The 22333-nt window shown below is 45.8% G+C and overlaps 1 protein-coding gene across 1 annotated transcript in view; it reads left to right on the top strand.

The window, feature by feature from the left end:
- The first annotated feature begins 1193 nt into the window (after positions 1 to 1193).
- The window catches only part of LOC146860837 (choline kinase alpha-like), a 190468-nt gene continuing 169328 nt past the window's right edge, over positions 1194 to 22333 (top strand). Inside the window, exons 1-2 of the mRNA XM_085644801.1 lie at positions 1194 to 1854; positions 16779 to 16887. Coding sequence (XP_085500927.1) covers positions 1616 to 1854; positions 16779 to 16887 — 348 coding nt within the window. The 5' untranslated portion in view covers positions 1194 to 1615. The remainder of the gene's footprint in view (positions 1855 to 16778; positions 16888 to 22333) is intronic.

Below are 22333 nucleotides of genomic sequence, written 5' to 3' on the forward strand. Positions count from 1 at the left end.
TAAAAAGAACTTACCTGCCGCCCTCCAGCATCGCGTCACACTCTCCTGCTCCTCTCCTCTTTGCTGCAGGCAGGTACAGACTCCCAGCCTGCCCCGCGACGGCCTGAGCACTGATGATTTGTGCTCCAAGCCAGACTGGGAGTCTGTGCCTGCTCTCTCCAACCCCAGCGGGGAGAGTCAGGGAGGTGGGGGATGATGGAGACAAATAGAAAAAGAATAAAAAGAACTTACCTGCAGACCTCCAGCATCGAGACGCACTCTCCTGCGCCTCTCCTCTTCGCTGCAGGCAGGTAGACTCCCAGACTGCCCCGCGGCGGCCTGAGCACCGATGATTTGCGCTCCAAGCCAGACTGGGAGCCTGTGCCTGCTCTCTCCAACCCAAGCAATGCAGCTGGGGTTGGAGAGAGCTTCACTGCGCATGTGGGTCTGGCTGACCTCAGATGGCCGGCCAAACCCACATGCGTAGTGAAGGCAGTGCCCACAAGTCCGACTCCAGCCTGTCACCACGCTGGCCCGCCCCCAAAACTCGACACAAGAAAAATAAAACAATAATAAAACGGGTTGAACCTGTTTTCCCCCACATTTTTTAAAGTGCTAGTGGGGGGGGGGGGGGCGCTCCTCTGGCACAGTGGAGGAGCTGTCGCTGCTGGTCAACCTACCTGAGTACTGAACCAGCCCCTTTCCTGTGGCGAGAGGAAATGAAGATTTTGCTGGGTGCATTTTTTACACATGGGCCAGTAGAAAGCAGTAAATCCCAATCTCATCACACTTTGCCATGCTGAATGGCTGCATTATTTGGACTTAGGGTCAGCTGCCACCCTGAGAAATCTACCAAACCCAGATATTTCTGAGTGTTACCTGCATGACCCCTTAAGGTTTTTTTTTTTACCAAGACGGCCTTGCAAACATCAAACTTTAGCTAAATCCACATATTTTCCTCACATTTCTCAAAGAAACTCCCGGAAGCTGCAGCGTGATAACCCAGACAAGGCAGTCGCCATATTGTTCTCTCCACTTCAATTTCTCTCCACTTCAATTTAGCCTGGTAGGTGGACGATTGGCTGTCTGTTTCCAAGGCAACGCCAGCTAGACTTTATCTACTTGTCTGAGCACTGAGCTGCAGTCTATCGCAGCCTGCAGGGACAAAGGGGGCGGGTTCTCACTCACTTCCGAGCATCCAATCAGAATTTACTGTCGGCAAAGATCGGGCTGTGGCGTCGCCAGTCGGAGTTTATAAATCTCAGCGCACTGCTGGAAGTGGGCATTGTAAAAGGCGAGCGGCTTTCTCTGCAGATTTTATTGCGGTTGCTCTCATTCATTTCGCTTCTCGGATCGCATCCCTGTGTCTCCTCGGAGATCTTCAGGAATCCATTATTTTAAAAACAGAACTTATAAATAACATCTTCCGGAAATTGAAAACGTGTTTTTTTCTCCTTCTGGTATAAATCTAGGTGACGCAGGGTAAATTGGCTGCGAAGCGGTGACACGCCCTCCTCAATCCGTGTTAACGGTTCATAGAGATCGGTACGTCCAGAACTCCATCAACGACTCCGGGTGCGTCTCGCCCCCACACAGACTCCATTCCCAGCCTAGTTCGCACCCTCAAGACTGCATCATGAAGACCAAGTTTTCTTCCACCGGCGAGGCGGTTCCTGCTTTGGAGCGTCTGATCTGTGTCGCCGGGGGTCTGGTATCCGGACAGCGAATGGAGACTGAGCCTGATCAGGAGGATATACTCGTCGACGAGTGTGTGGACCAGCGCACCCGTCAGAAGGCCTTCACCTGGTGCCGCGAATTTCTGCCTGGCGCATGGAAAAAGCTGAGTGAGGAACGATTCATCATCCGCAGTATCAGGTAGGTGGGAGCTGTGAGGTAGGAGTGTGGAAATGAAGGGGCAGATTTACAAGTCCCTTGCGCCACTTTTGCGTCACTTTCCCCATGTTAAAAGTGACGCAAAACACTTGTAAATCTGCCCTTTGTGGACCTATGATGGTCACTTAGTTCAAGCTGGAAAATGTATGTAGTCATTTTTTTTCTGTAGAGGGTTGATTACCTTATGCATGGCTTGTCAATGCACGGAAGTAAATGCATTCAACTTTTTTTCTGAGTCTTACATTTATGAAGCTTGTCAATGCAGGGGTGGCCTTGAGTGCTTGAAAATAAAGATTTTCTACTAAATCTATTGATGTGGACGATTTTCTTAGTATTAGTTTAAGCTCTTTTGACATAAAATCTCAACACAGCAAAAAGCATAATTATTGTTACCCTTCTTGAAGGTGTGTAGGTTTATATAGAACTTTGAAAATGGCTAAAAACATAATGCATCATCCGTAAAGGAGAAAGGTCTATTTAAAGAAGAGCAGTAGAGATAAAAAGAAAGAGGAGGTCGAAAGATCACACGAAAGACAATAGTTAGTCGGAGAAGAACCGAAAATGACACAGCACGAGAAGCAAAACTGTAATAAAAGTAAAAGAAATAAAAAATGAGGAGGAGCTTTGGCTAAGTTAGGAAATGGCTAGAGAAAGAGAAACTCTAAAATACGAAGAAAGATACAATGAGGAATCGGCCTACCACATGGACTAGTGGCTGCTTTTGGGGCTTAATGGAGCAATATACAATTAATTGTTTGATACAAATAAGCCTAAAAAAGGGCGAGGGGGAACCCCTCACAGGGTTGAAAAAGTATACATAGTAAAACGGAATGAGTGAATTTAAAGCATCAGACTCCGAAGGAATGAGTGATGCTTCTTGACAATTTGCAAACCAATTCAGGGGGCCAAAAAGGGTAAAGATGCTTAGAAAATGACTTAAGAGTGAAAAAAATAACGGTGACGTGGAGAAAAGCACCAAATTGCTGCTGGGCAGTAGAGAGATTGTGTAAAATCTTCCTTGTTTTCACCAACGTAACGTCTTGCAAGCAATGACCTTCACACTTTTTAGCTTTCCCTCACGGGTATGTAATGCTAAAACTTTGGGATGAAGGTCTGTCCATTAAAATGTGGGTTGAAATTAAACGGGAAATACAAGACATTACAGGTGAGTGCTAAACCTTTTAGAGAAGTTTTGGGAGCTGTGACAGAGGAGATCCTATAAGAAATCTTTTCCGAAAATGATGCTAAGTACCATCTTTTTTATTCTATCACAATGAATGCCTTTAAGCATCGTGTTGATGTTCAGTTATGCCGTATAAAAGTACATTTTCTGAAGCATAGTAGTGTAGTGACAAAACAGTTTGATTATAATCCACACTTGAGTAGATTTTAAGGTAACCATAATCTTTGCCAAACCCTCGAGTTTCTTTGTGCCTTCAAGTTGACCACGTTATGGAGTCCCCATTCACACTTTAAAGATCACCACTCTTGAAACAGTAAAGGAAATGGATGCTCATTTTTTTCTTTAAAGTTAACTAAGGAGACTTTACAGGTAACATATATGTAAAATTAAGGCAGGCCAAGACTTTGGAAGTTCCTTTAACTCTAAAGTCCGATTTGCATATATTTTCAATCTAAAAGCATCCTTCAAAGCAGGGCTGACGTTTAAAATGACAGCAGGCCATGCAGGAGTGCACACTTAAGTGCATTAAATCTGCTGGGCCTCTAAACCTACACACCCTACCATAAACTAGGGGCTTATAGATAGGTTGCCATACCAATTGTAATTACACCTAACTACCATAACCTTTTAAACAGAGTAATGGCCCTGGGCCTGATTAGCAGAACCCAGGGCACAATCCGAGTCCATAACCACCAGTATCAGTCTAAAAATGGGTGTGATCAGGGCAAAAAGGATGACTTTCTCAAGTACACAGTTTTTCTGTAGTTGAAGTAGGGATGTCGTAGCTGCCTTACAAGACTCCTTCTTTGACATCTGCACAAACTATAACCTCTGCATCTTGAGAAATATGAACCTCCCTCTTTATAAACCTAGTGAGCCCATAAACTGTCCCTCTTGTGTCTAGATTTCCGCAACTAAATGAGAGCACATTGGACACAATCTGCTGTCTGGTCTCATCATGGTAACAAACCTCCCCAACTAGAGTGATCAGCACCTCATCACTTTATTTTTCAAACTTCCCATGGGAACGGCTGCAGCAGCTGAGACCTTAAAAGAAATCCTACAAACAAACTTGCCCTGAACACATTCAACTCTAATCTCTACACCTTCTCGTGGCACAACCAATTAGAAGGCTTGAAGCAGCTCTCCAGCTTGCTTTCCAAAGGCTTCAATAGCATTCTCTATTTAGCACTACCATGCGCCCAACCATGTCCCAAAGACCCCAATGCTCAGTGATGAGATGAAATAAAAACAACTGCATTAATCATCATCATAAAATCTTTATTTCGGTTTAAAATACCTTAAAAGATACAAACACAAATCCTTGTCAATAATACTCAGAGTAAAAAGTTCTACAAAATGGTTCATACACAGAATCATAGGAAATGGAAGTATTGCATATTACAGTATGTAGACACGAGAAAAATCATCACTAGAATCAGTCACTCTATTTGATATTTCTGCCTATAGGACAAAGGCTAAAGTGCTAATGCATAAATAAATAATGTTTATACCACAATTACTACTGTGTGCATCCCAACTAGTCCTCAACAGACATTGTAGAACCCCTAGCCACAGTGAACACTTTAGAAGGGTAAGACACTTAAAAGGTACCATAAAACCATTTAAAAACATGTCTTAAAATTTGAGAACACGCCCGTGTGGGCTAGTTGATAGGGTTTCAATATGTTTGGGCCATACCAGTCGGAGGGATAAGCAAAAACCTCCTTCTGATGGCCCAAAACTGGCCTAAAAATTTTGCAACTGCACAGAAAAAGAGTGGTCTCGTGTCTGACTTTAAAATACGTAGGGCTTCATTGTGGCTATATGTCCCAAGTTGTCTACATGCAGGGGAAAGCCAATTCCTTCTTGGTCTGGCATAAGCAGCACAGACAAAGAAGACATGGCCTATGGTTTCATGAGGGCTTGAACAAGAGGGACAGCCCTTTGGCTGAGAGTTATTAGTCAGCCAAGAGTTGGCAAAGGCATTGATGGGTAGACAGCCATATCTAAACTGGATAAACCATTTCCTATCTGCCGGCTCCTTAATAATATCAAAATAGACGTTTAATACATTTTATCCGTAGAAAAGTATCAGTTAAGCTGCCTCAGCGAGTTTTAAATAAATTATTCTGGTCAACGCATGCCCAATACTGGGATTTTATTTGGTCCTGAGACTATGAAGGCAGTTGGCCGACAAACTCATTCGGGAGGCCTATGGCTACCCGGATGGCGTCCACATGTGTAATCCACCCAATTTGTTTTTATTTTTATCTAAAGCCAATTTACCTTTGAAAGACTTGTGGGAGTTTAACATCAGTTTGGTTTTATTAGTATTAATGGCCAAACCCCTCTAATCACAAAATATCTTAAACTGATTCAAAAGCTTTTGAAGGCCCATAGGAGTTTTAGATACCAAAAGGGTATCATCCGCAAACCATAATGTGGCTATTTTGTGATTAGCCAGAGAGGGGGCGTCAGCCGAAATAGAACACAGGAGGTCGGCGACTTCGTTTACATAAAGGGGGAAAAAAGGGTATGGGCCAAAACACACCCTTGGCGAACCCCCCGCCCAATCTGAAATGGCTTGGTGGTTTGCCCCTGATTACCCCACCTCACACGGGCAAAGTTATCATCATGTAGCCTAACCAAAGGTTCTAAGATTTCCAAGGGCATTCCCATATTCTGAAGGACCTGCCAAAGTAGATCCCTGGGGACTAGGTCAAATGCTATTTTAAGATCAATAAAGGCAAGATATAAACTGCCTTTGCCCAGCACAACTTCCTTCCAATACAGCAAGACAAGGCGAAATGCCTGATAGATAGTGCCGGTCTTCCGCCGGAAGCCCGCCTGGAGTAGGGAGAGGATGTCATTCTCGTCCATCCAGGTCTGAATTTTAGATAATAGTGAACGGCAGAAGACCTTTTGGGCACAATCTATCAGTCTGATTGGGCGGTAGTTGGCGGATATTGACCTGCCTCCTTATTTTAAAAATGGGTATCACTTCGGCCCCCTTCCAGGAGTCCGGGATGCTCCCTCCACCAGCAATATCATTGGCCAATTTCTCAAAATAGGTTGCTCAGTTCTCCCTATCTGCACGAAAAAGATCACCAGGGATACCATCAGGACCGGGAGCTTTTGCTGGAAGGATGGCATCTAAAGAGCGCATTATCTCTTCCCTAGAAAATGTAAGGGTACAAGTTAAAGCACCTAATTCATGGGGCATCTGAAAGCTATCGTGAGTATTGCTGGTAGAGTATAACTCACTAAAGTGTTTATGCCATTCTATGGCCAGAATGTTGTTAGCCAAGGGAGGTGAGCGCTCGAAGTTGGTTTTCGGCACAAGAGACCAGAATAACCTACTATCAGGATGTCCGATGGGCCTAGTCTTGTTAGTAGGGGCGTAAAAAAAGAAGGCCAAACAGTCAAAAAATTCCCTATGGAGACTGCTGCAACTACTCTGTGAGGGCAGGTCCCCAGTTGATGCAAGTGTCGTTAAGTGCTTGGCTAAAGCATCTTTAATCATATGAATCTTTGAGTCATCAGCCAAGACCACTGGCCATTTAAGTCGGCGCTTGTCATTTGTGGTAATTAAATCCCTTGTACATAGTAATGTTATGAGGTCCCTCCCAAAATCCCCCCAGAGGTGATCAATAGTTAGAATTAGGGAGTTGTGATCACTATCGCAAGCCGGGACTATGACCATGTCCGTACCATGGGCCAAAGGGTCAAGTCCACTAAAATAAATATAATCAATCCTGCTTGACCCATTTGTTCCAATAAAGGTCATTCCACCTCCTCTATCTGAGTTGGTTCTACTGTTAGTAGCCCTCAACCTATATTCCAGGGCTATCGTGTTCAGTTGAAATGCAACTTGTGACCATTTTTTGATCGGCGTTAATTCCAAAGGGGGTACCCTCCCGGCTTTGTCCTCTTCGCTCACATCAGTGGACTCAGCCCAGTCTAGTGGCTCAAATGTAACATTAAAATCACCACCAATTATTAGAGAGCAGCTGTCCTGCCTACCTCCAATAGGTTATCCAGAACATGAAGGGTAGGTGAGCTATCCCCTCTAGTGCTCCTGGCATATACATTAAAGAGATCAACTGACTTGCCTTTGCCGTTGGTTATCCTAGTCCCAAGAATATCTGGGCTATTAGTAGCCAGTTCTTTTACTACACAATTTAGAGTAAGATTTAAAAGTGTGAGCAACCCCCCAGATGCCTGACCATGTTTTGAAGGTATTGCTGGTTTGTAGAAAGTCATAAACCCTGGGATGAAGACAGGGGACAAACTCCATGTGTGCTGGAAAATACATATCTCTTGATGCAATATAAAATCCAACCAATGCGGGCAGTCAGGCTTCCCATTTATGACCTGAGGGGGAGTGGAACATACGATTTAGGCACTACTCGGTTATCAATCGATGTGGCCAATTCACTAACCTGGATGCTATCTCTCGTTATTAGTATGGGATCAAAAGTTTGAGCCATCTCTAGAGTAAAAGGCGTACACTCTTGCTCACTCTGGATGAAATCAGGGAGAATATAGGTTGGATCAAAAGGGCAAATAGAGATTCAACTAGGAGTACTCATAGAATCCCAATCCCTTGTGGGCACTGAAGTCAGTCAAGCATTGAGTGATATGGAAGTACTCACAGGAACCTGGCTCGCATTATTATCTTCAACGGATATTGGAGGGATAGTTAACCTCAGCCTGATTTTCGTAGATGGAAAAGGGGAAAATCTAGCTTCCAGGGCTATTAGGTCTTGTACAAGATGATTTGAAGCTAAAATTAGCTCAGTTGCATCCACTGGACTCTGATTCGCACTACACCTTTTAGCATGTGCAATGTCGTCTCTAATAATTGATCTACACCCCCTAGTATGCCTCAACCAATGAATGGCTTTATTTTTTAAAACCTCGTCATTCTTTTACTTAAGTCAATTAGAATCCACTTTGAGAACATTAGTCAAATAAATTGGTATTGATAGTGAACTGTTTTGCGTGTGATGGGGTGCCAGGAATGGTTTGCAAAATGGGGGTGCCCCGTTGCAAGTCAGCGAGGCTGGCCTTATTAGGCCATACCCATCCAGATCCTGTGACGGGCCCCTAGTTTACCCAACATAAACAGCATCTGGCCTGCACTGCTCTGTGTATGTGCTAGGGATCGCTCCAGCTCTATGAAACCATTGATGGTCCGAGTGCACGGGCAAGATGTTTTGATCAATTGGCTTCCCAGGGAGCATTGCGAGCCTCGTCTTAGTGCCAACCTGGTTGGGTAAGACGGTTGATGGCGATGATGGCTGTAATCCATTACTACCATCTGACAAAGTTGAGATACCAAAGTGGTTAATGCCTCGATATTACTCCTTAAGGCCATAATTTCTCTCTGGAAATCGTGAATCGAGGGTATAGAAACGATACTATTTTCCCCTTCTCCATGTGTAGGATTTATGGCTAAGTCATTACTTGTCATATGCACACTACCCAAGTCAGTGTGCATCATGACTATGGGTGGATCATCAACATCTGCGTCAACCTCAACAAGGGGAGCATAACGATTACTCATGGGAAACTCGTCTAATGTACCAAATTCAGTGTGACTCGCTGTATTTAATGTGTACAAAGTGTTTTAAACTAATCCATTCCGCTCATCTGCAACTAGGGACGTTTTGCTTTCCTGGCAGCTCGCTTAAATAGGTTATATTTTTTTTATTTTTATTTTTTTAAATTAATTTGTTTATTGAAGACTTGCAATACAATACAAAAAGCATCACAATGGAGCTATTGGTGTCGCGCCGGTGAAGCAATGCAAGCAGTTTCAAGGTCCATCAACATGTCGAAGAAAAAAATGCAACCATTCCCTGTAGAAACAAACAGGCCCCCTCCACCCATCTCCCCCTCCCCCAGGCACTTAACAAAAAAATGACTGACCTAAATCGAACATCTGGATTCCTTGCAGTCACATATGAAAGCTGACACATTGACCTGAGTCCAATAGTATTGGGCATCCTTAGCATAGAGATGAAATTACATGGCACGGTACAAATCAGGGTGACTCAGCAGGTATAATGTCAATGGGACCCAGAAGTCCTTAGGCCGCGATGATTCAGGCAGTTCCTCGGCATAGATCTCCAATTGTTCCCGACAATTGGTCCGATCGCGAATACACTTCCGAACATTGGGCAAGCTCGCTTGGCAATTAGCGTTGCCACAGCGACTAATCTCCTGTTGCAAGGCTTTAAAGACGTCACATTACCCAGCAGACACAACTGAGGTGTACAGCTCACTCGTTCCAGCACAACATCCGTTAGCACGCTCACAGCTTTAGACCAGAACGCAGCTATCCCTGCGCATAGCCAAGAGAGATGTAAAAAATCAGCATCCGCCTGTCCACACCGCACACTGCAAGCCGTATCACGCAGTCCAAATTTCCGCAATTGCAGAGGGGTATAATAGAGCTGGTGTAAAAATTTAAAATGTATATACGAAGATTGCAGTTAGCTGTAACCCGTCATTTTGCAACAAAATTGCCAATGGTCTATGGACAATACGGTACCCAGTGCGTCATTCCATTTAACGTATGAGGGATGTACCTCCGTCTCTCGCTCACAGAGGGAAGCGGCGTATAATTTAGTAATCCGCCCCTTACGATTTGTCCCGACGAGCACCACCTGCAGTGCTCGCAATGTTTGAGGTTCAGTGGGTTAATCGGGATATACATCCCTAATTGCTTTCCAAATCCTCACGAACGTGAAGCACAGCATAGAACCGTGCGTCTGACCCGAACCGTGCGTCTGACCCGCCTGCACGTCCGGTAGTGAATGGAACTGACCCTGCTTATACAAGTCCCCCAGTTGCGTAATTCCAGCCATGTGCAACGTGCGCAGTGCTGAACGCTCTTGCGCCACCGATATGCCAGAATGCGTCTCGACCGGCAATTTAGGGGCATAGAGGTAAGGTAGTTTTGCCCGTTCAGCCTGTGTCTGCCAGGCCCAGGCAGTGCACTGTACCGGATTGATTTCCGTCCGGGTTCCACCAATCCCACCCGAGAGGGCGGCCGTCACCAGCAGTAGTGGAGTATTACGTCAGCCTCTATCGCCGTATGAGGCAGAAAGCGTTGTGGGAAGGACCAATAATGCGCAAATTGCGCCTGCGTGCATAAATAATAGAGGCGCATATCCGGAGCCTCGAAGCCGCCACGTTCTAATGGTTGTACCAGGCTATCCCAGCTACAGCGAGGCTTTTTACATCCCCAAACAAATGATAGTAGGACAGTCTGTAACGCCTTAAAGGCAGATGTTCAGACGGATAGGAATGTTCACGAATAGGTATAACAGTTTGTCAAAACGGTCATTTTGAGCACTGCAATTCGGTGTGCAAGGGGGAGGGCCAGACGAGCCCACCGCTCAGCCTTATCAGTGAGTTGAGATAGTGCGTCTGTAGTTCATGGAAATGACCTGCACAGGGTCTCTGTGCAACCAAATCCCTAAGTATTTCACAGGGTCCAGGACGGGGGAAAATCCATGTCGAACTTGCGAGTGCCGGCCATCGGGGGGAATACCGTCGACTTGGCCCAGTTTATCCCTAAGCTGGAAAATCCTTCGAATTTAACATATTCTCGCAGCAATTCATGGAGGTAGGTCGCAGGCTTGCGGACATATAACAGCATGTCATCTGCATTTAGCGAGACAACAAGTGGTCGATGACGGAAGCGCAGTTCAGCGGAGGCATGCAATTGGCACAACTTATAGGCCAGTGTCTCCAGCGCCAATGCAAATAGCATTGGAGACGGGGGGCAGCCCTGTCGGGTACCCCTGCCTATGGGGAACGCCGGCGACACCCAGCCGTTCACACGAACTCTAGCGGCAGGTTCTGTATACAGCACCCTAATCCATTGCTGGAAAAACTGGGGAAACCCATGCGCATGAGAACAGTAAACATATATTCCCAAGAGAGAGTCAAATGCCTTGATGGCATCGAATAACACCGCCACGGCCTGAAAGTTCGAGTCAAAATAGTGAAGAGTAGCGAAAAGGGTGCGTAGATTGTGCGTAGATCGGGCAGGCACAAAATCAGACTGGTAAGGGAGTTACCAACAAAGGGACCAGCGGCTGAAAACGGAGGGCGATCGAGAGCCTCTCGCAATGAAGGCGGAAAACGCCTGGTGTCGTACGCCTCCGTCTAAACCTCGCAGTCCGGGGGCTAGATCATCCGCGAACGTCTTATAAAATTCACTCGGGAGCCCGTCTAAGCCCGCAGCTTTACATATGGGGAGGGACATAATAGTGAGCTTTACATCTTTCTCGTCAAAGGGTTGAGTAAGATATTCTCTATGGCCCGGAGCCAACCAGCCCAGTGCAACATTGTCCAGATACTGAGGGATATCATTCGGCTGCACCACGTCCCTATTGCTGTACAGGGCAGTGTAATAGCGAAGTAAAATCTCGCTGATGTCAGTTGTGTTGTAATGTGCGTCCCCTGCCTCATCTAGCATCTCTGTGATATACTCTTGACTCCGCGGTGCATCCAACCTTTGCACAAGAGAGCGGCTAGTCCGACCCCCCCCCTCGCCATACTATCGGGCGTTACTTCGCCTGGACCTGTGTACCATCTCCGGGTCGGCAGTTTCGTTATGTTCAGTCACTAGTTCGCGGATCTGGGACAGGTTTTCATGCCGCGGGTCCGTCTCATAGGCTCGCTCTAAAGCAGAAATGTCAGCAGCAAGTTTGCGGATTCTGCGCCTGAGGTCATGCAGAACTCCAGCCTGCGCCCCCATACAGACCCCTCTGATAGTGACCTTGAATGCTTCCCACATCAGACCGACGCTATAAACATCCAGTATTTTCCCGAAAAATTGTGAATAGCCTCCCCAACAGTAGCCCTAAAGACAAAATCCGTCGGTGAGGATGGCTGTAATCGCCACTGGAACGGCGGTCGCTCACACGCAGGGACCTGTAGCTCCATGAGCAGGAGGAAGTGGTCCGAGAGCGTCCGGGCCAAATGACGTACCCCAACTGACCAAGCGCATGCAACCTCAGTAGCCAGCCAGAAGTCCGAACGGGACCAAGTCCCAAGCACAGATGAAACAAACGTACTCTCTCGCATCCCAGGGTGTTGTAGACGCCACACATCTCTCAAACCTCCTGCATCCATCAGGCCTAGTAACACTTCTGTAGCTTGTTTAGGCCGTGCCAATTCACTGCCCATACGATCAGCATCGATACCAAGGCAGACATTAAAATCACCTCCACATATTATCTCTGCATCTGGGAACCCAGAGATACGGCGCCATACATCCGAGAAAAAGACCGGGTTATCGACATTTGGGCCATAAACATTCACAAAGAGAACACTCGCCCCGCCCAGCTGGCCATGTACCAGTGCCACTAGGGCCCCGATCGTCGGTCTCAGATCGCGTCACCTGAAATGGAATCCCCTTCTTAATCAGAATCATCACTCCCTGTGCGTAACTAGAGTAGGAAGATACTACACGAGAACCAGCCCACCTGACCCCCACATTCTTTTCCGATAATGTCATAAGGTGGGTTTCCTGCAGAAAAGCGACTTGAACGCCCATCCTATCTAAATAGGCAAACACAGACCTGATGTTTTTGGGGGTATTGAGTCCACGAACATTCCAGGTTAGGAGTCTTATTTTTCCACTCGTTAGGTCAGTAGGAAGTAAATTGGCTCAGCAATCGGAAAAAGTAAAAGCATGTGTGTGCCATCACATCGAGAACAATAAAGTACACAAAATACAAAACATGAAGTGCAAGTCAGTCTCCCCCCCCCGTCGTAGTCCCCCATCCCCCCTCCCACTTCAGCGTCCCCAACTCGCCAAAGCCATCCCAACTCTCACCCTCCCCCTCCCAACTAACGATCAGTAATACAAAGCATGGATGGGGCATTCCCATGAGAGGACGATAGTGCTACTGTCCTCCTATCTAGTAGGAGGTGGCTGAGCAGAGTTCTGTAACTGTGCCAGATAATAACAATACCAAGGATCGTGCACGTAATAGGAAAGCATGTATACTACATTAGATCTCAACTGAGTCCACCTGTACAGGGGAGAGAAGCAAGACATACAATCAAATAGCTCAGCATAAACAGACTGAGGCCTAATGAGTTGGACGGGCAAGCCGGGCAGTAGGATAGATTCTGTAGACATGCCCCACGGGCCTGTCATTCCTCTGTATCAGACGGCGTGCGGGAATTTCGCCTCCGTCTCTTTTGAGTTATTTTGCATGTTCCAGGGCTGCCTTGGGGTTGGTGAAAATGTGAGAGTCCCCATCTTTTGATGGGCAGGGTATAACATGGTGCATGGGACCCCTTCCGATTGGAGACATTTTTTTGACAGCCCCAAACTCCCGCCTTGCAGCCTGCGGAGCGACAGTAAAGTCGGGGAAAAAAACGAGCGTTTATTGCCTTGGTTTTCAATGGTGTCCTTCTTCCGAGCCAGGCGTAAAATGACATCCTGGGCACTGTAATTCAACACTCTAGCAATAATGGGTCGGGGAGGAGTGCCCGGGATCTGTCGGGCAGCCAACGAGCGATGAGCCCGCTCTATAATAAACATAGGTGAAAGCTGCTTCGTACCAAAAAGATCTGTAATCAATGTTTCAATGAATGTCTCCATTTTGCCCACATTTGTTGAATCTGGCAGACCCGTGATACAAATTTTATTACAGCGGGAGCGTGCCTCCAAATCCTCATTCCTAGACTGTATGACAGAGAACTTTTTCCATGTTAAGAGTTATCCCGGTGAATCGCTGAGGCCATCTTCTGCCGCCGATACTCGCTGTTCGACTTCCCCCATGCGGGCATTCTACTTTTCTAACTGTGAGGACATGTGGTCTAAGCGATGATTAACGGCCGCCATCGTGCCCTCGATGGATTGAAGGCTACGCTGCATGACCAACAGTGTGTTCTCAAGGGTGGAAGCCCCCCCCTTCCTGCGCATCCGCCTCAGAGTCCGAAGCAGCCTTCTGTAGAGTCTTAGTAGATTTGCGTGCCTCAAACGTGAGGCGAGGCTGGGTTTTATCTGCTTGCCCATGGCGCACAGGATCCTGACAGGTGGGCCTGGAGGGGGAGATTTGAACCAGGCACTCCCTGTTCCCCCTGTGTGTCGCAAACGCAGCGGCAAGGGCGCTCCCAGTACAATCACTCCCAGTTCAGCATAGTGGTGCGTTCAAGATATGTATGCTCCCTGCCACACACTAACACAGGAGATCGCAGTCAGCACGGGTGCAGGTCCCGGCTGGAGCGTAAAGGAATAGTCTTCTCCGCAGCGCTGGCACTCGCGGCGACAGCCCCCCACCAAGAGCTAGGAAGCCAGTAGTCCGGCGGAGGTAAGTGACCAGCGCAACCCCCGGGCCGCCAAAGTTGAGATAAGTTGCCCACGTGAAGGCTCAACAGGAGGAGGAACCGTCGTAGGGCAGGGATATGCAGAGCTCACGCCAGTGCGAAGCTTGGGCCACAGGATACACCCTCTACCCAGGGCCCCTCAGCAACAGCCACGAAAACAGCCCCTTCTAGATAGCCCACATGGGGTTCAGTGTCCAGTTGCCTGTTAGCACCTCAGTAAGGGATAGCACTGGGGCACGAGGCCAGGCACCGGTAGTCTCGTAAATCCCCCCTCCGCCTGATCGCTCCCTCCTCAGGGGTGCAGTGCCACAAACCTTGCGGAGGACCTGGAATGTTCAGGCCGTGCGCTGCAAAGAGGGGCAGTCCAGCAGGAGCAGCAATGCAGGCAGCGATGGTCCAGCTAAGGGTATGTGGCCCTGCACGGAGGCTCTGCCTCCCACGTCGCGGCGTTGTCTCTGAGAGGGACTGCAAAAGCCACCGGCTCCCCCCCCCCCCCCTGAACCTCCCTCCCCCCCTTCCCCCCCAACTCGCAGGCCTCTGCGCCGGTCAGGGCCCACGCCCACCTCCACCATCACAAACCCCGGCCAGACCTCACCCAGCTCACAGAGACCAGCACCCGAAGGGTCGCTCTCGCCAGCAGTCTCCCGTACCTCTGTGCGGGACCTCGGAAGCACCCGCAAGGCCACCGCGGTGCTGATTGCCGAACCAGGGCTCACAGTCGCGGAAGTCGGTAGCAGCTCCCGATGTCGCACCACTCGGAGATGCCTCCGCAGGGCGCACACCGTTGCAGTGTCACTCGATCTGCTCCCAGTCTACGCCGCACCTTAGCAGGTCAGGAGGGAGCACCACAACCAGGCCTCACTATCTGAACACTCCGGCGGCTGCCATCTTGCACGCTCACCGCAGGTCGCGGCACCTCCAGGAGTCCGCCTCTACGACGCTCTGTTGCTCCACAACCTCCTCAAAGCTTGCAGGGAGCACTTCTAGCTGGAGACTTGCAATTTTGTGGTGTAGATGCAGCGGTTACAGGCGGATATTGGGCAGATGGTGGCTCAGCCGGGCTGAGCGACCCTAATGTGCAGCCATCTTGCCGTGCGCCCTCTAGCGCCCTCCTCGCTTAAATAGATTGATCATATATTACATCCTCAAAGGTAGAATATCTACCTGAAAACAAACTAGAGACTATAGTAGAAACAAGTGGAGCTTCTGAATTTCAGCTTATCCTGTCCCAACCTTAGATGCAGTCCATCAACATTCCCTCCATCTGAGCCTAGAGGAGTTTGACTTCCAAGCCCTACTCTCCCCTTTTCACATTATCTCCTTTCCGCACAGACTAACTCCATTATCTTCCCACTCCTCTTCTACTCCAATGTGAGTCTGCTACCAGACCATAAATCTTTCAACTTAACCACAACTATTTTCTCGTTCAGTATTCCATATACCCCATTCTTCTGAAAGGTTCCATCCTTGACCATGTCATTGTAAGATGAGGCAATGCATCTCTTGGATTCTTTACCCATGGACTAGCCTGATCACCTGTAGTTCCCGTTCCTCCTACACAGTATCCTCCTGGTCTGTTTAGTGTACTCGGTTAGCAGTAGTAATCTGCTCCCGAATTGTGAGAATCTATAACGTGGCTCATGGTAAACGTTGTATAAAGTCTCTTTTTTAAGGTATTAAATAAGTGGTATACATGTTTGGATAAAAGAGGATCTAGTCCCTCTCATACCGCATGCCTGTTATTTGCAACAGTTCTGAACTAAAAAAAAGTTTGAGGAAAATGTCTAAAGAAAACCTTTGGAGCCCCCAAGCCTCTTATATGGTTATTGCTCGGAAGGGCATGCACACCTCACAGCCCGAAGGTTCTTCTCTAGATGCAACTGTGCTTGGAATTTTGCATTGACCGAACTTTCATTAAATGGTTGCCACTAGCCACATATTGGTAACCAGGACAAAATCGCCCAATGGGCTGTTTCCTGAAATGACTAGGAAACAAATTGTTCATGGTATATATACATTGCTATCCTGAAGAATCCTGTGCAAAAAACAAATGCATAAAGGAACAGCTTACTGGCCCTCCTTTCTCTGGGACGCAAGAAGTAAGATATTGTCAGGGTAGGACAATGGGTACTTCTCTTCACATTGGGGAACACTAAAATGTGCATGGTGGGAAAGACTGTAAATCTGTTTCTGGTCATAAAGAAGCTAGGAACCTGCTTTCTCGCCATGTAAAGGCACTTTGACTGCTGTAGAGCACGTTTATATTTTATTGGCTCAGAGACTAATATTTATTTTGACTTCCAGCAATGGCATATGTAGCACGATTGCTAATTTCCCTTTTTTCCCCTGACAGAGGAGGCCTCAGCAATGTGCTGTATCTTTGCTCTTTGCCAGACACAGAAAAGACTGTTGATGATGAGCCACATTGTGTTCTCCTACGACTATATGGTGCAATCCTCCAGGTGAGTGCGCATGGCCGTACTGATTTGTTTTTTATAAGGTTCCACATCTCTGTAGTGTGGGGCTTGCAAATGGTCAAAAAGGGTAAGTGTGCCCAATAATGCTTACTTAAAATTCCAAAACTGATGGCGTTGGTGCAAGACTTCTGTTTGAATGAGGATCGTTTTTTAGTGAAGGTGTTGGGAAATGCTTACGTTTCTAGAAGTCTTCATGTAAATCGAGAAGGGACAAGTTATTTGAAATGCAACCCATCAAGACCAAGATTTGAACATGATGGTTAAGCGGAAATAGGAAAACCAGTAGAAAGCACACTTTTTTTTTTCTTTTCTTTTTTACCCCCTTTAAATGTTTCCATCTTTTGTACATTTTAGAGTTTTAATAAAGTCTCGTTTTATTTCGTTTCCTATGATCAATTAGTGATCTATTCTACTTCATAAGTGATTGTTGTAGCCACTCAGTCAACATGTTTGAATAAGTTTTCTCCTCAGTAAGAACATGTCAGTTAGTAACATTACCTGTAACGTTTCCTGACTAGTTTAAAAAAGCACAGATGCTTGGTACCAATGAGCTGTTTACTAGTATTATTAAATTGTATCACATTACAGTGAAAATTATTTAATGACATTCAGTGCAATTTTCATTATGGCCCTCTCAAATTGTAATGGACCGCAGAAAAGAGAAAATTGTATAGTATATTACCTAACAAGTTGCCCCTATTAGGCTTTAAATAGAAACTGGACTGTATCTCGCACCATTTACAGATCCTTACAAATCAAATTTAAGATTGTGGGTTACAGTAAATTAAATTAGTACTTTGAGTAGTCTCTGAGCTACAAGTATTTGTTTTAAATCTTGGACTGCTTACTCTTTACTTGGGATCACCCACTTCCCCCAACCCCACCTTGCTTTTTACTTCCCCTGATACGCAGTTGTTGATATAACCCTTATGAGACCAAACTAAACCATGCTAGCCACATTACCATAGAAATGCAGGTCATTTTTTAATTGTATTAAAATGTGTTCTAACATTTTGTTGCAACTTAATCAGATTAAGTTCAGCTATACATTAATGTGGCTGCACTATTGCATAGGCATGAAGGCTGTGGCCGATGTCCAGGAAGGATTGTATTATTTAGTGTTGGGCAAGAATAATAGAAATCAACAGTGCATTTCTTATATCAACAAAAATGTATGGTAGTATTTTCATGAGAGAATGTATGATACTCAGGAATTTGTCACTCTTACCCTCTCTCTCACAACCAGCCTCATCTGTAATCTGAGTAATCAATTTAAATATGGATCAAAACATCCTTTACAAAATTGACAGGCACATTTTTAGTTCCTCTCCAGTATTAACTACTCTGTGCATACCTGCTTGTAGGATTCTCCCCCCACTCCCGTTCATTGGGTGTAAATGTTCCTTGAGTATACTAAATACGCCTCTAACTAGGGGGCTCATTATGATTGCGGTGAAACTGCCACCGGCAGCCGGCCAGTGGCGGTTTCACCACCATCTTGAAGCACTTCTCCGCCTGCCATATTACGATGGCAGGCGGTTTGCTAGGGGACGCAAAGTCCGTCCGCCACGGGTCTGCCACTGGCAATTGTTACGATTGCCTGGCGTACCCACCAAGCATCTCTGAAATGGTGGCGGTGCCTAGTAGGCACAGTCCACCAATTTACGATGCTGTATCCACGCCAGCCTTTCCATGGTGGTGAAACCGCCATGGAAAGGCTGGCGGGGATTGCATTTGGGGGCCCATTGCAGGCCCCCCTTGTGTTGGGGGAGGTGGGTGTGCACTGTACCCCCTACATTTCGCTGCACCGGGTAGCAGGCACTGCGTGGTGCCTGCCATGTAATGCAGGGAACGCACGACATGCAATTTTAGCATTGCGGCAGGTGCTGCAGCCAGCAGCACCCGCTGCCATGTTAACCATGCACGATGCGACTGTCACGGTGGATTTCGCATCGTAATCGGACGTGCGGGACTGCTGCCTTGCGGGCGGTCCCAGTCCCTGCATCGATGAGCCATCGCAATGAGCCCCTAGGTTATTTGCATATTGAATAATTTGCCATTAGTGTGACCTCGGAGAGCTGTTGGTTTCTACTGATGTTAAAAATCCAATCCAGAGTTCCATCAGGTCATGGCATAGAAAACCAGAGGAAAGGACCCTGCCATGGAATCTGGGTCCCCTACTACTGATATACTCTGCGTATTGAAGTGAGTTTCTTTTCAGAAGCAGATTTCTTTTCAGTTGATTTCCAGATGCCCTGATGTTGAAATGGAAGTTTGCACATTCATCTGCTAGCTCAAAGAACTTTATCTCAAAAGGAACAAGTATACCACATCAACGTGCTGAAGTCAAAGTCTGTTCTTTTAGATCTCAAACCTTTGCTGCCAACCATTCAATTGGAGATACTCATGATTTAGTCATTGAGCAGAACAACAAAAATTAATTTTGTTAACAAAGGAAGAGGCCTCAAGGCAAGGACTTTCTCTACGGAGAATGGTGAACTATCATTGGCTTCTTAATTGACCCCTACATTCGCTGTAATCCTACTTTTGTAGGAGGAGAATGTAAAAGCAGATGTGTTGTCCAGAAATCTCATGGTAGAACTTCACTGATGTCCTGGCAGTGGTTTACCCCTCAAATAGATCCTTAATTTGTATGGCAGATAACACAAAATGGTAAGACATCCATATATCCAGAACCGACCTCATAGGAGTAGCTCGCCTCTTTGCTCAACTGTTGTAAAGCTTTTCTTCTGGAATTCTCCCCAGTGTACTTATGAAACTGAGTCGAAGGTGTGGCTTATCCTCCTAATACCAGACGGTTCATGCCTGTGGTGGCATGTAGATGTGCGTCTGTGGAAATAATCTATGAGATTCCCGTGCAGACTGAATAGCCTGGGCAAGAAAAACAGCAGAAGCTTTCACCCCCAGTCTTAGTTGCTGAGCTTGACCATAAGGTTTCCGAATATCACTAATCTGACCCTGTCAGGCCATGCTGTGTATGAATATTCAAGTGGTGACGTGTCTAACTTCAAGATCTTCTGAGCCTTTAAAATGAATGCTTGTCTGGCGCGGATACAAACCTATTGATTGAAGGGCCTGTCTGGAAGAGACATTACTGCCATACTTCCCTCTTTACCTTGTCGTTTTCTTTATAAAATGTCAGTAGGTAGTCACTGCAGCTTGCAAAAGGATCTTTTAGGTCTGAAGATGCTTTCTCAATGACAGAACTTTCTTCCCCAGGAAATAAATGTTGCTTTGTAGATCGATTGACCTCTTCTTTGAAATGATACATATATTTGACCTTCTTCGCCTGTTTAGTAAGGTATTCTTGGTTGACATTTCAATAACTAGGCTGAGAAATACTGGATTGTTTCCATAAGCCTTATGATGAATTGCATAGCAATACAGTTTGCTTATGAACGCATTCTTCATTTCTTCTAACTCTAATTTTTTTTACTTTTATCTGTGTCAAGTGGTTTCTCTTCCGTATTTTATCTGCAAAGATGTTGCTTCGTACACTGGATGTATAAAAGCCCTTTGGTACCAATATAGAAACTAGAAAATATAAAGAGCTCAATTAGAAAATATATAGAACTCTTTCTTAATAATAGAATTATCAGTCGTAGCGTAGGTAGCTGTTAACAATCCATTCCTAGTTGGATGCTGCCATGGAAGGCTGCATTTGGCCATGCGGTGAATAGGTGACCCTCAGGCACTTATAAAGCTCACACCTCAATAGGTAAAGCAGCTGCTAATGCTTTAATGAGGACTGTCTTTATTAATGAAATTTACAGATCGCCACTTGAAGAGGAGTCTATTGATTTGCCATATATTTGTTCCTGGATTCTGACACGTTGCTAGGCCTAAGTCACGAAAGGTTAGTTTTATGATTAGTTTTATTGTTCCTTTATTTTTATGGCATGAACTTGCTGTTTTATTTTTTTAAAAGGTAATTCCCTAGACGGCATCCTTGCATGTTACAAGCACATTTATTGAATTTGTATCCATTCAGCACAATTTCAAGTAAACTGCGTCTAACTGCCCTCTAGACCATTGGAACTGAGTTTTGTTTTAAAGTGGGTGCCAAATGCAACTTTTGTGAAGGGGCTACCTTTCTGGTACAATAGATTTGTTTTTTTTGCTTTTGAACAAAAGAGATGGATTTTTATTTTTTTTACAATATTTATTTTCTTCCAGCCAAGTTAAGTTTTTGTTATTAATAAACATCTGAGTTTTTATTTACCTTTACAAAATACCATCAGATCACCGAAGCACAAATCTTGAAAAAAACCTGAGGATGGATATCATGACATGAAAAAAGATATGATCTCCATGGGGGAAGTTTACAAGATATAAAAAGCTGAATTAAGACCATCCTACTGCCCCTTCTTAAAGCATGCAGGCCATACATGTAGATTCCGGATCAAAGGCATAGATTAGGAAGAAGCATAAAAGTAAACAATGGCCACAAAATCTTCAACATTGGGTAATGCGTTTGGAACCTTAACCTAGATCATGACGTCATGTAGTCGTTGACAGGCACAATAGGTGTGGGAATTGTCAGATACACCTCAGCAGCCTCCTTCTGTGTGAGTTGCGAGACCTTTTAATCCACAACGACTCTGAATCGAGCTATAAACATGAGTGGTGATAATTGCAGAATAGAACTTGCTGGTGTCCAGGAACCTTATTGGCACTTCACCCAAGACCAGGAACCTCAGCTTTTTCATGTTTCTACAAGTGGACATGCTCACCTTCAAATCACTGACTTGTATCACATTCAGTATCGTGACTCTCAACTGCCCTTTCTTAATGGCCATTCTTTTGACTCTGGCATTTGTGAGTTAGGTTCGGTGGAAAATTAGGATTTCCAAACTTGTCTTCCTTTAATGCAAAAATTCCTTTTCAGTTTACAAGATTAGGAGTATTCCTCAGAGGAACGTACCTGGCATCTAATGAAACCAAACAAACTATTCAGTCCTTCGAACATCACCACCAAATCCCAGGGAAAGGGTTGTTTGAGGTTCAGTTAAGCTTCATCTGGGTTCCAGGAACCAATTAATTGGTAGCAGGGATTCCTGTTTTTGTAATTGGTGCAGCTGTGTCTCATACTGAAATAGCCCATTCCTGCAACAGGCATTCATAATGCATTCCAAAAGGTTCAGGAGGTAGAGTCCCATTTGTGGTTACAGTTTTCGATGCAGTACTGTACCACCCCTCCTCTCAGATAATCTAGAACACGAAAGCAAATTCTGTGAGTTGCATCTCTTCTGTGAAACAATACTCTTCTGATAAACAGAATTAGTCCAATATTGAACCAAGTTTCAGCATATCGCAAGCTCATTCCCATACATAGCTGCATCCGTCAGCCACTGCCTTCAGAGAGCATGCATGTCCAGTATGGCTGGGCCAGGTGATATTCTGCTTTCCA

The sequence above is a fragment of the Triturus cristatus genome, chromosome 3_1 (assembly GCF_964204655.1).
Source record: "Triturus cristatus chromosome 3_1, aTriCri1.1, whole genome shotgun sequence".
NCBI lineage: Eukaryota > Metazoa > Chordata > Amphibia > Caudata > Salamandridae > Triturus > Triturus cristatus.